This window comes from Carcharodon carcharias, chromosome 8, assembly GCF_017639515.1.
Source record: "Carcharodon carcharias isolate sCarCar2 chromosome 8, sCarCar2.pri, whole genome shotgun sequence".
Taxonomy (NCBI): domain Eukaryota; kingdom Metazoa; phylum Chordata; class Chondrichthyes; order Lamniformes; family Lamnidae; genus Carcharodon; species Carcharodon carcharias.
In genome coordinates, this window is record NC_054474.1 from 103,222,542 (window position 1) to 103,235,939 (window position 13,398).

Sequence of the window (13,398 nt, forward strand, 5' to 3'; positions counted from 1 at the left end):
CCTCCACAGCATTCAGCAGTACTTCCAGGGATGTATCACTGAATCTTGATGCCGGTGCTGCTTGCGATCTCCAAGCCGTTTCCTGGACCGCAGCCCAGAATGGGAGAAAGCTGCAGCTGTCTGGGTGCCTTTTCAATATGTCACCCAGATATGACAGCGGGATGCCCAACTTCCTGTTCGGCCCGTCACTAAAGAGGTCGGGAAACCCCGTCTGCATAATTGAGACCAGCATTGCATAATTCGGCGTGATTTACCGGTGGGCTCAGTGGAAGGAAGATTCCCGTTTCCCACCCCCACCACAGGACTAAGGCCCAGAACGGAAATCCCAGCCCAAGTGTTTGGCCACCTGTAATATCTCTTATTTTAGCTCTGTATCAGAATTTGCTTGATTACATACCTGTGAACCACCTTGGGATGTATTACCCCATTAAAGGCACTACATAAATGCAAGTTATTGTTGCTCTAAGAGGTCACAGCCACAAGCACCAAAGTGGGGGAGGCGAGGGGAGTTATTTACCAAAAACATAGGTAAGCCAATTACTGAGAAACTGATGAATTAGGATGTCTATCTGACAAGTAGCTGATAATGTTTAACGTGAATAGATGCAAACTGCTGAGACGGGGGAAGGGAATAAGTATTGTGAATGTAAGTCTATTTGTATTAAACTACAGGACACAAAGGAGAACAATTGAGTCCACCCGTGAATAGCTCACTATCAGCAATAGTGGCAGCAGGAAGGAATAAAATTGTAGGGGGAAGGCAAGAAAGGTAGAATATGTCTTAGTTTGAGAGAATGAGCTTGTACAAAGCATCGGTCTAGTCCCATCTGCTTACAGTTATCATACTAACTGGGGACATCCTGGCACTGGAGAAGATTCTACGATGAAGAACTAAAATGATACTCTGGATTGAGCACCTGAGCTAGGAGGAGAAACTTCAGCATTTACTGAAGAGAAAAGAAAGGCTAGGGAGATCATATGGAGAAATTCAAGATTCTAATGGGTAAATTGTCTCTGATATCTTTTTTTGTGATATAAGCTTTTATATTCTATTCCATTATATAACTAAATTGAGACTTCGGATTAAGCCTCTGAGCTAGGAGGAGAAACTTTAGTGTTTACTGAAAGAAAGGTTAGGGAGATCATACTGAGAAATTTAAGATTCTAAAGGGTAAATTGTCTCTGATATCTGACATCATCACAAGCTCTATAATAAGGGAAGTAGTTGAAGATCAAAAGAGGAAAGGGACAATCTACCTAGTGAGGTTTGTGGAGGTGATAATGTCATCACGTTCCAGATAGCATGGTATAAATAAGCATTGGTAGAAAAGAGCATGGAGAGGTATGGGAAATAGAATATTGAATGTTTAATTTAATTTTGTCTATTCTAACCCTGTACATTCTACACACCATATAATGAATATATTTGTATCAGTTGAAACATCTGAGTACTTACCATTCCACTAAGTGCTGAATTAATCAATCGTGGCATACTGTAGGTGTCTCTCCTCATTCTCAGGAAAAACAAACCATATAGTCCTGCAGATCCTGTTGATAGTAGAGTATTGACCACAGCAAGACTGGCCGACTGACCATCTCCAGACTCTGTAATGTGACCTTGTGCACCAACAACAAAGCCTAAGGAGCCAATTATTTGCATAAAAGCTCCAAGAACTGCAAGCTTTAAGAAAAATGAACAAGTCACCATGTATTCATTTTGTCTTTTATCTTATACTTTATAATGATCTCTCGTGTTGAAAGTGGTTTTCTGCAATTGGGGCCTATGGTCTAGAGCTGCAGAGTGTTAACCATGTAGTTCCATTCTGCATAGTAGTTGCCAGAAACACTCTCTGAATATTGAAAGAAAATTACTTTTTTGGTTCAAGTTGACGGATGTTCATTTGGGAGAATTGAAAAACTTTTATTTCAGGGACCAATATCAGCTTTAGGTATTTGCAGATCAGATACAGCGCACTTGGCAATTAGCTGTAGTCCACAAAGGCATCCCTCTCCGTTAGAGAGAGACAATTGGTTACATTTAGCACACTCCGCAGGCATGAGGCAAGGTAAGGAGGCAGGCCTTCATGAACTATCACAGCCGATATCCCCATGTCACCTCCATGCCCCATACCTTTCATAACCGCCTCCCACTTCCATGCCCCCACCCCATTCCTACTCCATTACACTCAAAAACTCCATGTCCCCTCTATATCCCTCATGGTATTCTCCATAGCAATTCAATCCGTATCAACCATTGGCAGAGCTCAGAATATCTTCAAAATGGAAATTTTAAAACAAACTTCTAACAATCTAATAAAACGATCATATCCAGAGTCACTTCAAACTGAAAAAACTAATCCCATAAAACCCATTCAAAAAATGTAAAAACCTCCAGCAGTCCATCTGTTATGAAAACAAACCCTTAACAACTTACAACCAAGACAGATAATCCTTGAATAACCTCTTAAAACTGTCAAACAAAATGTGAACTCATTCCCCACTGCTGAGTTAAGTAGTTCTGGACCCTTTGAAACTCAGCCAAGCACTCATAACAACCCCAGCTATTAAAACAAGTCCTGGGAAATGTCGACAATGGAGTCCATAGAAACTGAAATACCAGATAGCCTTTTTTAAAATTGTAACTGCTGTTTCATTTCCACTTAAAAGCAGATTGCCTGACAATCAATGGAGTGTAGCAAGTGCTTAGATTTATTTTAATGTTCAACAGCATGTGCCATTTTTTAAATCTAAAGATCACTTGACATTTAAATCTCAGTCCAAAAGGTGACAGAACGGTTTCCCAGCACATTTTCTACAGGTTTGAATGCATTATGGCACTTTATCTGTTGGGAAAAGTACTGTAATGCATGTCAACACTTACACAATGGTGGTCAATGTAATAGCCAACTTACCTTTGTAGGACAGAGGCCTATAATCACTCACTGCAGTAAAATCACATTTAACTTACAATATAGTATCTAACTACTGAAAGATTTTTTTCTCATATTTCAAGCCTATCAATGAAAGAATTCCAGGAATAAATTGCCTTTTTTGTTCTCCAATTGGGATTTTGATTACCCCATGGTTCATAACTCCTCTGACATGCCATGAACTAAATTTCCTACCAAAATGGGCACAACTCCATGAAAATAGCAGGAGGCCTGAAATGCCTACCTCTACTATGGAGGAGGCAAGCACAAGATTGCTGAGTATGGGCTCACTACCCACAACTTTATCCTGGGGCCATAAAAATCCTGCATGACGGGAATGGGAGCAGGAATCCTGAAATCAGACACCGCCTGCATTTTTAAATCTCCCCATGTTTGTTCTGACATGGGCAGAGAAATGAAAATCTGGGCCTGTAACTTTTCTGGTATTTTGATTTATGGTCTATCCAGAGTTTCCACCTAATTTATAGAAGCTGACTGGGAATGCCCCCATGGAAATTCCCGCTGATACAGAATGGTTACGGCACAGAAGGAAGTCATTCAGCATGTCATATCTGTGTTGGTTCTCTGAAGAAGCAAATCCTGTAGTGCTACGCCCCCACCTACATGCCATAATCCTGCAAATTCTTTCTTTTCAGAAAATATCCCCTTGAATGCCTCAATTGAATCTGCCTCCACCACCCTCTCGGTTAGTGCATTCTAGATCCTAACTACACGCCGCACTGAAAAAAATTTTCCTCATGTTGCCATTGCTTCTTTTGCCAATTACCTTCAATCTGTGTCCTCTGGTTGTTGAATCTTCCACCAATGGGAACAGTTTCTACCTATCTACTCTGTCCATATCCTTCATGATTTTGAACCCCTCTATCAAATCTCCTCTCAGCCTTCTCTTCTGCTTCTTTGCCAGAAGCTCAAAGTTGATGGGTCAAGGTTTACCATCTGGGTCTGAGATGGTCTTTGCATAAGGTCCTGTAGAAATTGGCCTATGCCTTTAAAAGCATTGGCCCCCACTAACTCCATGGGATTTCTGAGATAGGAGTGAATAATAGCCTCCGAGCTCAGAATCCCACACTCCCTGTCTCAGGCTGGTTAGCTTGGTTTCGAGACTTGAAAGGTAAAACATTAAGCAAATAAGGACATTTAAATACAATAAGTTAAATAGATGTAACTTGCAAATGTAGCATATTACCAAAAATTTCAGCTTTTAAAATGTATTTTTCCTTGACTTACAGGTAAACTATAGCCTTGATTGATGATAGGTGTCACACAGCGGGCAACATGCGCATTTGTGACAAATGATGCAATCAGTGCTGCTGTACCACCGACTAAGAATACCACTCCACTTCCAGCATAATCCTTACAAAATAGAATGCATCGAACAGATAAGGATATACTGTGGTGGTCATAGAATATATTAGTTATTTCAAAAATCCCTTGATAATCCCTTGATTGGAAGGTAAAAGCATAAGAAAACACTTGAAACTTGATTTTCTGAGAAGGGTAAAATATAGATTGCACTGGCCCATGGCACATTTGCAGTTAAGAATGAGGGATATTTTGGACTTTTTGACAGGAGTCATCCTCCCAATTTGAATAGGCTACCGCTACATAAAAACCTTGTCCCACTGCGCTGCAGGCAGCAAGTCATTAAAGATTTTTTTTTTAATTTCTATAATTTATTGATTTACTATGAGACCCAATATACAGAGGCAATCAGTACAGTAGAAGCCATGAGCCTAGAAGCAAATTTGCAATCCAGCCCATCTGTTCTCAATTTCTTGCAAACACTTGGTCCATTCCTCTAGTCTTTCCTCCAATTTTGAGGGGTGATCTTGCCAATAGGAGACATGTTCCATGTGAGCCCAGTCTGCATTGCAACCTAACCCCAGACTGCAACACAGGATGCTAATCCTCCCTAAAAGATAGCATTTCCATACTTGTCATGAAAGTCTGGACCAGTTTTGTGGTGAGCTTGTCTTGTTACAATTTGACGAATGCTCCGACCGGACAGGGAAAGTAGGCTCTTGGTCAAAGGCCCTATCTCCACCGTGCGCCCATTTAGCTTGCCAATAAAGAGGAAGTTCTGATTATGTCTAATTGTTACAGGTTGTTACTTGAACAGCATTGATGCTGAAGGGGTGAAAATTTGTCCTTTCTAATTTTGACAATGCAACTTATAAGGCCAGATGATAGATGAGATGGGACGGAGTAGATAGGAGTAAACTGTTTCCAGCAGTGGAAGCATTAAGAATGAGGGGTCATAGATACAAGATTAAGATTGGGAATTTCCTTCCAACTGCTCCTGATCCTGCTCCGCTACTGTGACTTCTCCAAAAGTGCAGTGGAACCTTGAGTAAATTTCCTGCCTTAGCTTAAGAGATTTAAGATGCCTTAGCTCAAGAGAAACTTTACTTCAAGGTGTTGTGAGCTAGCAACTTCCCGAGTTAGTTTTTGAAGCAGAATCTATGGGCTGAATTGTCCCAGATTTGTACTAAGTGCGATAGCGGGTGGGTAAAATGATGTTTTACCCACTGACCACGATGGTGGCTTTTCATGGCATATCATCCCACATTATTTATGCATTCCAGGGAAACACGTTGTTTCCATGGCAGGTGGGCTCCGATTTGCCCACCTGGCATCACCTCACTGCTTCATCATACCAGATACCATATTTAAAGTTCAGCCACATGCACACATCTCGGTACTTCCAGCCCATGACTGCTGCAGGGACGATGTCCACGAAAGGTAAAATAACTGCAACCGCCTCAGCAACGCGTCACTGGAACGCCTTTTGGCTGCCGTGGAGGCCCGCTGCGATGTCCTCTACTCCCGCTCTAGCTGCAGGATGGGCAGCGGCATGACCAACCAGACTTGGGAGGTGGTGGTCAGTGCCAATGCCCTGCAGAATGAATGGTCTCAGCCGTTCTGCCAGGTTAACTCACTCTTCTCATCATTCTCAACTCACACTAACAAACCCATCACACATCCACAAAGATCTCACACCTCAAGGGACAACACCATTAACTCTCACATACACCCTCACAACTCCATCAAGCTCATATCCTCTGCAGCTCGTGTCCTCAAACCTGCCCATGGCACTGCTCACCGCACAAACATTCCATGCAGTGCCATGTGTCCGGCTCACACTCTCCATCTGTTTTCATGCAGGAGAAGCCTGTTCACATCAGCAGGGACAGGTCCCAGACCTGGGGTGGAGTGGCCCACATTAGGCCCCTCACTCTGAGGTGTGTGCCATCATGCTGACTGGTGAAGATGTGGACCCTACCTGCAGCGACAGTGAGGTCGGCGATGAACACCCACCTGAGGATCCTGCACCACATCATCACTTCCTCAACTCAAATGTGATTGCTCTCTCTGCTGCCATGCACTACTTATCTCAACTTTGGTTCACAGGGAGCCCTGCCAAGGGACCAACACTCTTAGCCTGCCAGTTCCTCAGCTCCATCCACGTCCTCATCTGCAGCCAAGAGGACACTTCCTCCAGTGAAGAGGTGGAAATAAGCAGCCAGGAAGAGCTGTCACTGCAGAGGGACCAGTGGCCCATGAGTGATTATGGAGGGAAAAGTGTGTGTGTGGCAGGGCCTTTTGGAGCCTCATTGCAAGCACGCTGACACGCATGCGACCCTTCACGTTTCAAACTCATCTCAATGTCCTGAGCATTTTGAATGCTGCCTGCTGGGTTCACTTTCAGTTGTTCATCTGAGCTGCCCTGCATGTCCATCCACCCACTGATTCCATTCCCATGCAGCACATGATCTCGCCCTCTCATTCCATTTTTGATTTAGCAAGCATGGTCTTGATTCTGTTTTTTGTGCACTCCCCCCTCTTTTCCCCTCCCCCAGTCATCCATTTCCTTTCCCCCATCACAGCTGACCCACCCCCCAGCATCACCTTCCACCCCCCACTCCGTTACGTACCAGCCACAACCCTTTTGCTTCAGGGATGTCCAGGTGAACATGCACATTTCCTTACTTCTTGAAAATCCTACCCCCATTCACAATTGCCTCCCAGAACTCCTCCTTCCCACCCCCAGGGTCCATGTTTGCCTCCGACCAACCATTCTCGCCGTCCCTTCTATCACTACCCTAACTTTCACCCTCTCAGCCTACCATGTCACTCTGTCCTCGGTCATTCTTACCCTTTCTCCATACCATTCCCACCCTCTGTTCACTCCCGAGGAAGCAGACATGGATCCATCCAACCCCTCCCATGCACATTGACCTGCACATCGCCCCCTTCCACACCCTTCCCCCTTCAGAACCCCTTCCATCCCTAGAACCCCTCCCTGCTTCTGCACCCCTTCCCCCCAGAACCCCTTCCCCTCTCCAACCCCTTTTTCCTCGAAACCCCTTCCCTCCCTGGAACCCCCTCCCCCCTCTGCATCCTTCTTCCTCCACACCTCTTCTATCCTCTTCCTGACTCCTTCCTCCACTTTTTCCTCAATCCCTACTCCCCTCTCCAAACTCCTTCCTCCCCCTCAAACACCATCCCCTGTCTGCAGTCCTTCCCTTGCACTGTCCACCTTTTTTACCCCCTCCTCCCCACTGTTCTCCCTCCCCCCTTCCAATCTCCCCCCCATCATGACACCTTCATTCCCCCCTCCCAACTTCACGCCCCCGACACTTTTTCCTCTCCCAGTCAATCCTAGCCCTTCCTCTCCCACCCCCCTCAACCATCACCCATTGTGAGCATCAACGGTGACTATCCAACTTCCACATGCAGCTTTGCAGCAGAGCCATGTCCATGAGAATCATGCCATGGACGTTCCTCCAGTGTGCCGTTGGTGTCAGGCTCCAGTATCTTCAGCTCCTCAGACGTCTGCGATGTGAGCAAAGCCCTGGCAGGTAAGTCCCGACTTCTGCACGTCACACTTACCTAAACGTGTTCTACACCGGCATGCTTTACTGCTGATGTGGACGGACGATCCAGCGGGGCTGGGGGTACTGAGTCTGACGGGCAGGCTAATAAGGTTCCCAAAGTCCGATGGCAGGAAACATAACCCGCCATCAGTGGGCTGAATAGACGATCATGACGCGGTTTCACACCGTTGTGAAATCGATTGCACCATATTGTCCGCTCACGCTACCGATCACGCCAGACACTGGCAGGCACGGAAAATCCCAGCATGTGTCAAAATTCAAGGTTAGACTAGATTGGTCAGTGAATGAAATGGGGGTTGAATATGGGAACAGGGTGGGTAAGTGTGTTTGAACTATTTACTCATTTGGAAGATAAATGCCATTGCAGACTTGTTTGGTCGAATAACTGTTTCCATGTTGCACTTTCTATGTATTTGCAGCAGAAAAGCCTTTTTATTCCTTCATGGGATGTGGGTGTCATTGGCAAGGTCATCATTTGTTGCCCATTCCTAATTGCCCTTGAGAAGGTGATGGTGAGCCGCTTTCTTGAACCACTGGAGTCCATCTGGTGTAAGTACACCACAGTGCTGTTAGGAAGGGAGTTCCAAGATTTTTACCCAATGACAGTGAAGGAACAGCAATATAGCTCCAAGTCAGGATGCTGTGTGGCTTGGAAGGGAACTTGCAGGTGGTGTTGTTCCCATGCATCTGCTGCCCTTGTCTTTCTAGATGGTAGAGTCAAGGGTTTGAAAGGCGCTGTCAAGGGAGCCTTGGTGAGTTGCTGCAGCGCATCTTGTAGATGGTACACACTGTTGCCACTGTCCATTGGTGGTGAAGGGCGTGAATGTTCAAAGTAGTGGATGGGATGGCAATCAAGTGGCTGCTTTGTCCTGGATGTTGTCGAGCTTCTTGTTGGAGCTGCACTCATCCGGGAAAGTGGGGAGTATTCCATCACACTCCTGACTTGTGATTTTTAGATGCTGGACAGGCTTTGGGAGTCAGGAGATGAATAACTTGCCACAAATGCATAAAAAAAAGTTCCCTAATTGCAGTTGAAGATAACCATCCATAAGTGGCAGCTGTATGATAGAAGTTCAGTACAGACTACAGAACTCTCATGGTTGGTTCCAAATAAGAAAGAAGTTGCTGATACCAGAATGATTGCAAAGATAAACACATTGGCTCATTATGCTCACTTTTACAGCCAGTCCTATTTACAGTGGCACAAACCTAAGTTGGGAACTGATACAAACTCAGAGATATCATTTCCAGAAATGTGAACAAATATTGTCCCTTTATATTTACTCTCAATTTTTCTAAGTCACATTTTGCTTGAAGGTGCTGTGATAAGACACTTTTGCTAAAGTAGAAATTTTATTTAAATCCGAAATTATGTTTTGTGCTTGGTATTGAAACAAGAAAATTAAGATTTCTAAACTTCCACATCTATCAAGTTAGAATTTTACCGCTTTTTAATGTTGTTACTTTGCATCAAAAGAATACTAGCAACATCACCAGCTGTGCACAATCAAATAGGTTCACTCCCATTAGTAGCACTGACATCCTTGCAGGAGGAAAGCGGAAATATAGCTTTCATAATTATTTTAAAATTTCAGCAAATCATCCATTCTTCAGCTGGCATCTAGGCCAATGTGGTAAAGTGTTGGTGTTATGCTTACCACAAGTCAGAAATGCATTATATAGACCTTAATCTCTGACAGCCTGAAATCCATTGTGCTTGACAGTGGTCATTCCTCACTGGAATTTTGATGGCATTGAATGTTATCGGTTATCTCAAAAATCTATTCAGAGCCTCAGAATGATGCTTACTTTTGAAACAATTGCACTGACGTTTCAGTATCATCAGCTGCAATTGTAATAATAATATACTGCCTATTTTAAGTGCCACTCCAGAGACTTGAGCATAAAAATCTAGGCTGGCTGATACCACAGTGCAGTACTGAAGGAATGCCACACTGCCAAAAATCTTTTAAATGAGATATTAATCCTCTCAGATGTAAGTAAAAGATCCCATGGCACTGTTCAAAGAAGAGCAGGCAAATTTTCCACTGGTGTCCTTGTCCATATGTATCATTAAAACATGATCATTATCTCATTGTTATTTGTGGGACTCTGCTGTCCACAAATTGACTGCTGTGTTTCGTATCTTACAACAGTGACCACAGTACAAAAGCACTCCATCAGCTGTTAAGCACTTTGAGAGGTCTTGAGGTTATGATAGGTGCTCTTTCATTATTTCTTTAAATGTTGATAAGTGACACAAATGGTATATGTGGCAATGTTTAGTATCACATTTACATTCAAGGAGAATTCATGAACTTTATTTAATGCATTAAAAAATTTCTAATTGGTAAGTGCCTAACAATTCTGTGTACATTAAAATTTTAGGAATTTAGCATTTTACTTGCCTCAACTGGAAGATTTATATAAAAAAGACCTGACTGATGCCAAAAGGACCGAGAAACAATTGGGTAAACAAATCCTATAACAAAGCAAATTTAAAATGTGACTATTAATTAACTTCAAAGTCATCAAAAGTATTTGAATAATAGGGTATACATAGAAGGCAGAATTTTCCTCTAACGATTTCACTGACACTTCTAGAGGAGAAACAACAGTTTCTGAGCAGCTCCAATGTTCTTCACGGGTTATGTGCATCCCTGTAGTGCCCCAAACTCAGTTTCACTAAGGAACTACTGTATAGGTTGGAATCTCTTGGAGGCTGATCGGCAGACAACAGGTCAACAAGCGCACCTCTTTCCAATAGCATGCATTAAGACATTAGATCATTGGATCATTCCAAGCCAATGTCTGTGACAAATGCCAAATCAGTCAGCATCAGCCTAGTAACCAATGCTTTGTGTGCATGGAGCAGCATGTTCTTTGCCATCCCTGTGGAAAAGGGAGTTCAGCTTTACAAGGCAGAGGATGTTTCTTGGATGCTAGGTTTCCAAGAGTACAAGGCATGGTAGATGGTACCCCATTGGAACAGCATTGAGCCAGGCCATCGCCTCCTGGCAAGCAAAGGTACATTTTCCTCAGCATAGTGCAGTAAAGTGCCAAATAAGGCTGATTTCATGCAGTAAGCTGCCTACTTTCCTTTCCATCAAAGTACTGCATTGCTCTCCATGACTTTTCCATGGTCTAGACTGTGTGTTCCCCATTGTTTTATTTTTAAATATATATCATTCTTGCCTGGTACCCTTCCCTTCACACAACCCTGGAAAAGCCTGATAAATATTAATAATTAATTTCCTTTATAAAAGACCAAACAATATATGTAGCCACTTAACTTAAAATTTAAACCAAAAACAGAATTACCTGGAAAGACTCAGCAGGTCTGGCAGCATCGGCAGAGAAGAAAAGAGTTGACGTTTTGAGTCCTCATGACCATTCAACAGAACTGAGTGAATCTAAGGAGAGGGGTGAAATATAAGCTGGTTTAAGGTGGGGGGGGTTGGGTGGGGGGAGAGAAGTGGGGGCGGGGGGGGTGGTGTGGTTGTAGGGACAATTCAATATTCAGTCCAGAAGGCTGTAAAGTGCCTAGTCGTAAGATGAGGTGCTGTTCCTCCAGTTTGCGTTGGGCTTCACTGGAACAATGCAGCAACCAAGGACAGACATGTGGGCAAGAGAGCAGGGTGGAGTGTTAAAATGGCAAGCGACAGGGAGGTTTGGGTCTTTCTTGCGGACAGACCAATGTCTTCTTTGGCTTGCTGCATTGTTCCAGTGAAGCCCAACGCAAACTGGAGGAACAGCACATCTTCCGACTAGGCACTTTACAGCCTTCCGGACTGAATATTGAATTCAACAACTTTAGATCTTGAACTCCCTCCTCCATTCCCACCTCCTTTCTGTTTCTTCCCCCTTCCTTTTGTTTTTTCCAATAATTTATATAGATTTTTCTTTTCCCACCTATTTCCATTATTTTTAAATCTTTTATGCCCTGCTAGCCTTTCCACCCCACCCCCACTAGAGCTGTACCTTGAGTGCCCTACCATCCATTCTTAATTAGCACATTCGTTTAGATAATATCACTACCTTCAACGCCTCTGTGTTCTTTTGTCTGTGACATCTTTTGATTATCTGCTCCTATCACTGCTTGCTTGTCCCTACAACCACACCCCCCCTCCACTTTTCCGCCCCCCCCCCCCCCAATCCATCTTAAACCAGCTTATATTTCACCCCTCTCCTTAGATTCACTCAGTTCTGTTGAAGGGTCATGAGGACTGAAAACGTCAACTCTTTTCTTCTCCGCCGATGCTGCCAGGCCTGCTGAGTTTTTCCAGGTAATTCTGTTTTTGTTTTGGATTTCCAGCATTCACAGTTTTTTGTTTTTATATTTTTAAAATTTAAACTGCTGGCTAGATTCTATACATGCTCCACTGAGTTAACTACTGGCACAAATCCAGAAAGCACTGCTCTATGAGATTGCGCCAATTAGTCAAATAAACTGGCTCTGTAAAATTGGACACATACACCTTAGAGTACTATGGGCTTGCTTGGACCAGGCAACTAATCAAACATTCACAGCATAGGTCTACACAAAAATGATTTAAAATATTGAGAAATACTGTGTTTTTCTTAATTTTAGAGAAAAATAAAGTGAATATATTTCCACAAAAAAAGGAAATCAAATTTTCAGTAGCCAGACAAAACTGTATTCTTTGTATTGAAAGTTAACAACTCTCAAAACATATTAATGCATCTAATTTTGGTGGTCCAATTATTTACAAATGCAAGTTATTGAGTTGGTAGATTATTGGTCTTTCTGGATTCTCTAAAATGTACAAGCAATATAATCTTTGCCGTACATTAAAACTTCAATAGATGCATAACCATTAAAATTGATATGTACACTAACCTGCCAAAATGTAGCTGGATATAATGTAACCAATTGGTTCTGTCCTTTGTGTAATAGCTCCTGATACGATGGTTGTTACAATGGCACATCTTGCATAATTAAAAAAGAAGTGTGAAAAGTTGACATTTCCAAAAGTAAAGAAATTCTTATTTCCAATAATTCTTTCTTGATCTCCAAAAGCAAAGGCATAGCCGTGTATCCAGTAGGCAAGTAAAGACACAACTACAAAAAAAAGTAAACCTATTAATGACTATTTTCAGTGCTGTACACAGAAATAAGTCAGACTATAGTGAATGAAAGCCAATTTCTTCTCAAACTAGTTTGACTATTTTTGAAACATTCACAAAAAATATAAGTTTTATTAAATATGTTCAACTTGTAAGTAACTTCGAGGAATTCTCCCATTTTACAGTGTGCCCCTGCTTCAAGGAGTTGCACAACCATAGTCAAAATTTTTTAACCTGTTTGTATTTCCTATTTTCTTCCAGAGGTCGAGATAGGTTATCTCTGTCGATGGCAAATACATGAAACCTAGGCATGTGGAAAGTTATGGCACATACAGGATCCTTCTGCTTTAGAGTACCAAATACTGTATGTCTCACCAATTTTAATTTTAATGCTTTTTCAATATCTGTTTATAGTTTTATATGTTAAAAGTGTTGTAGTTCATTCAATGAACATGATGCAA

The 13,398-nt window shown here is 42.7% G+C and overlaps 1 protein-coding gene and 1 pseudogene across 1 annotated transcript in view; both read right to left on the minus strand.

Annotated features, from left to right (window-relative positions):
- LOC121281478 (putative ammonium transporter 1) overlaps positions 1 to 13,398 on the minus strand; it is a 63,266-nt gene that overhangs the window by 25,302 nt on the left and 24,566 nt on the right. The window contains exons 3-6 of the mRNA XM_041194422.1: positions 12,711 to 12,932; positions 10,258 to 10,331; positions 4,179 to 4,304; positions 1,457 to 1,681 (exon numbers count right to left, since the gene is read on the minus strand). Coding sequence (XP_041050356.1) covers positions 1,457 to 1,681; positions 4,179 to 4,304; positions 10,258 to 10,331; positions 12,711 to 12,932 — 647 coding nt within the window. The remainder of the gene's footprint in view (positions 1 to 1,456; positions 1,682 to 4,178; positions 4,305 to 10,257; positions 10,332 to 12,710; positions 12,933 to 13,398) is intronic.
- On the minus strand, positions 4,750 to 8,244 carry LOC121280962 (annotated as a pseudogene).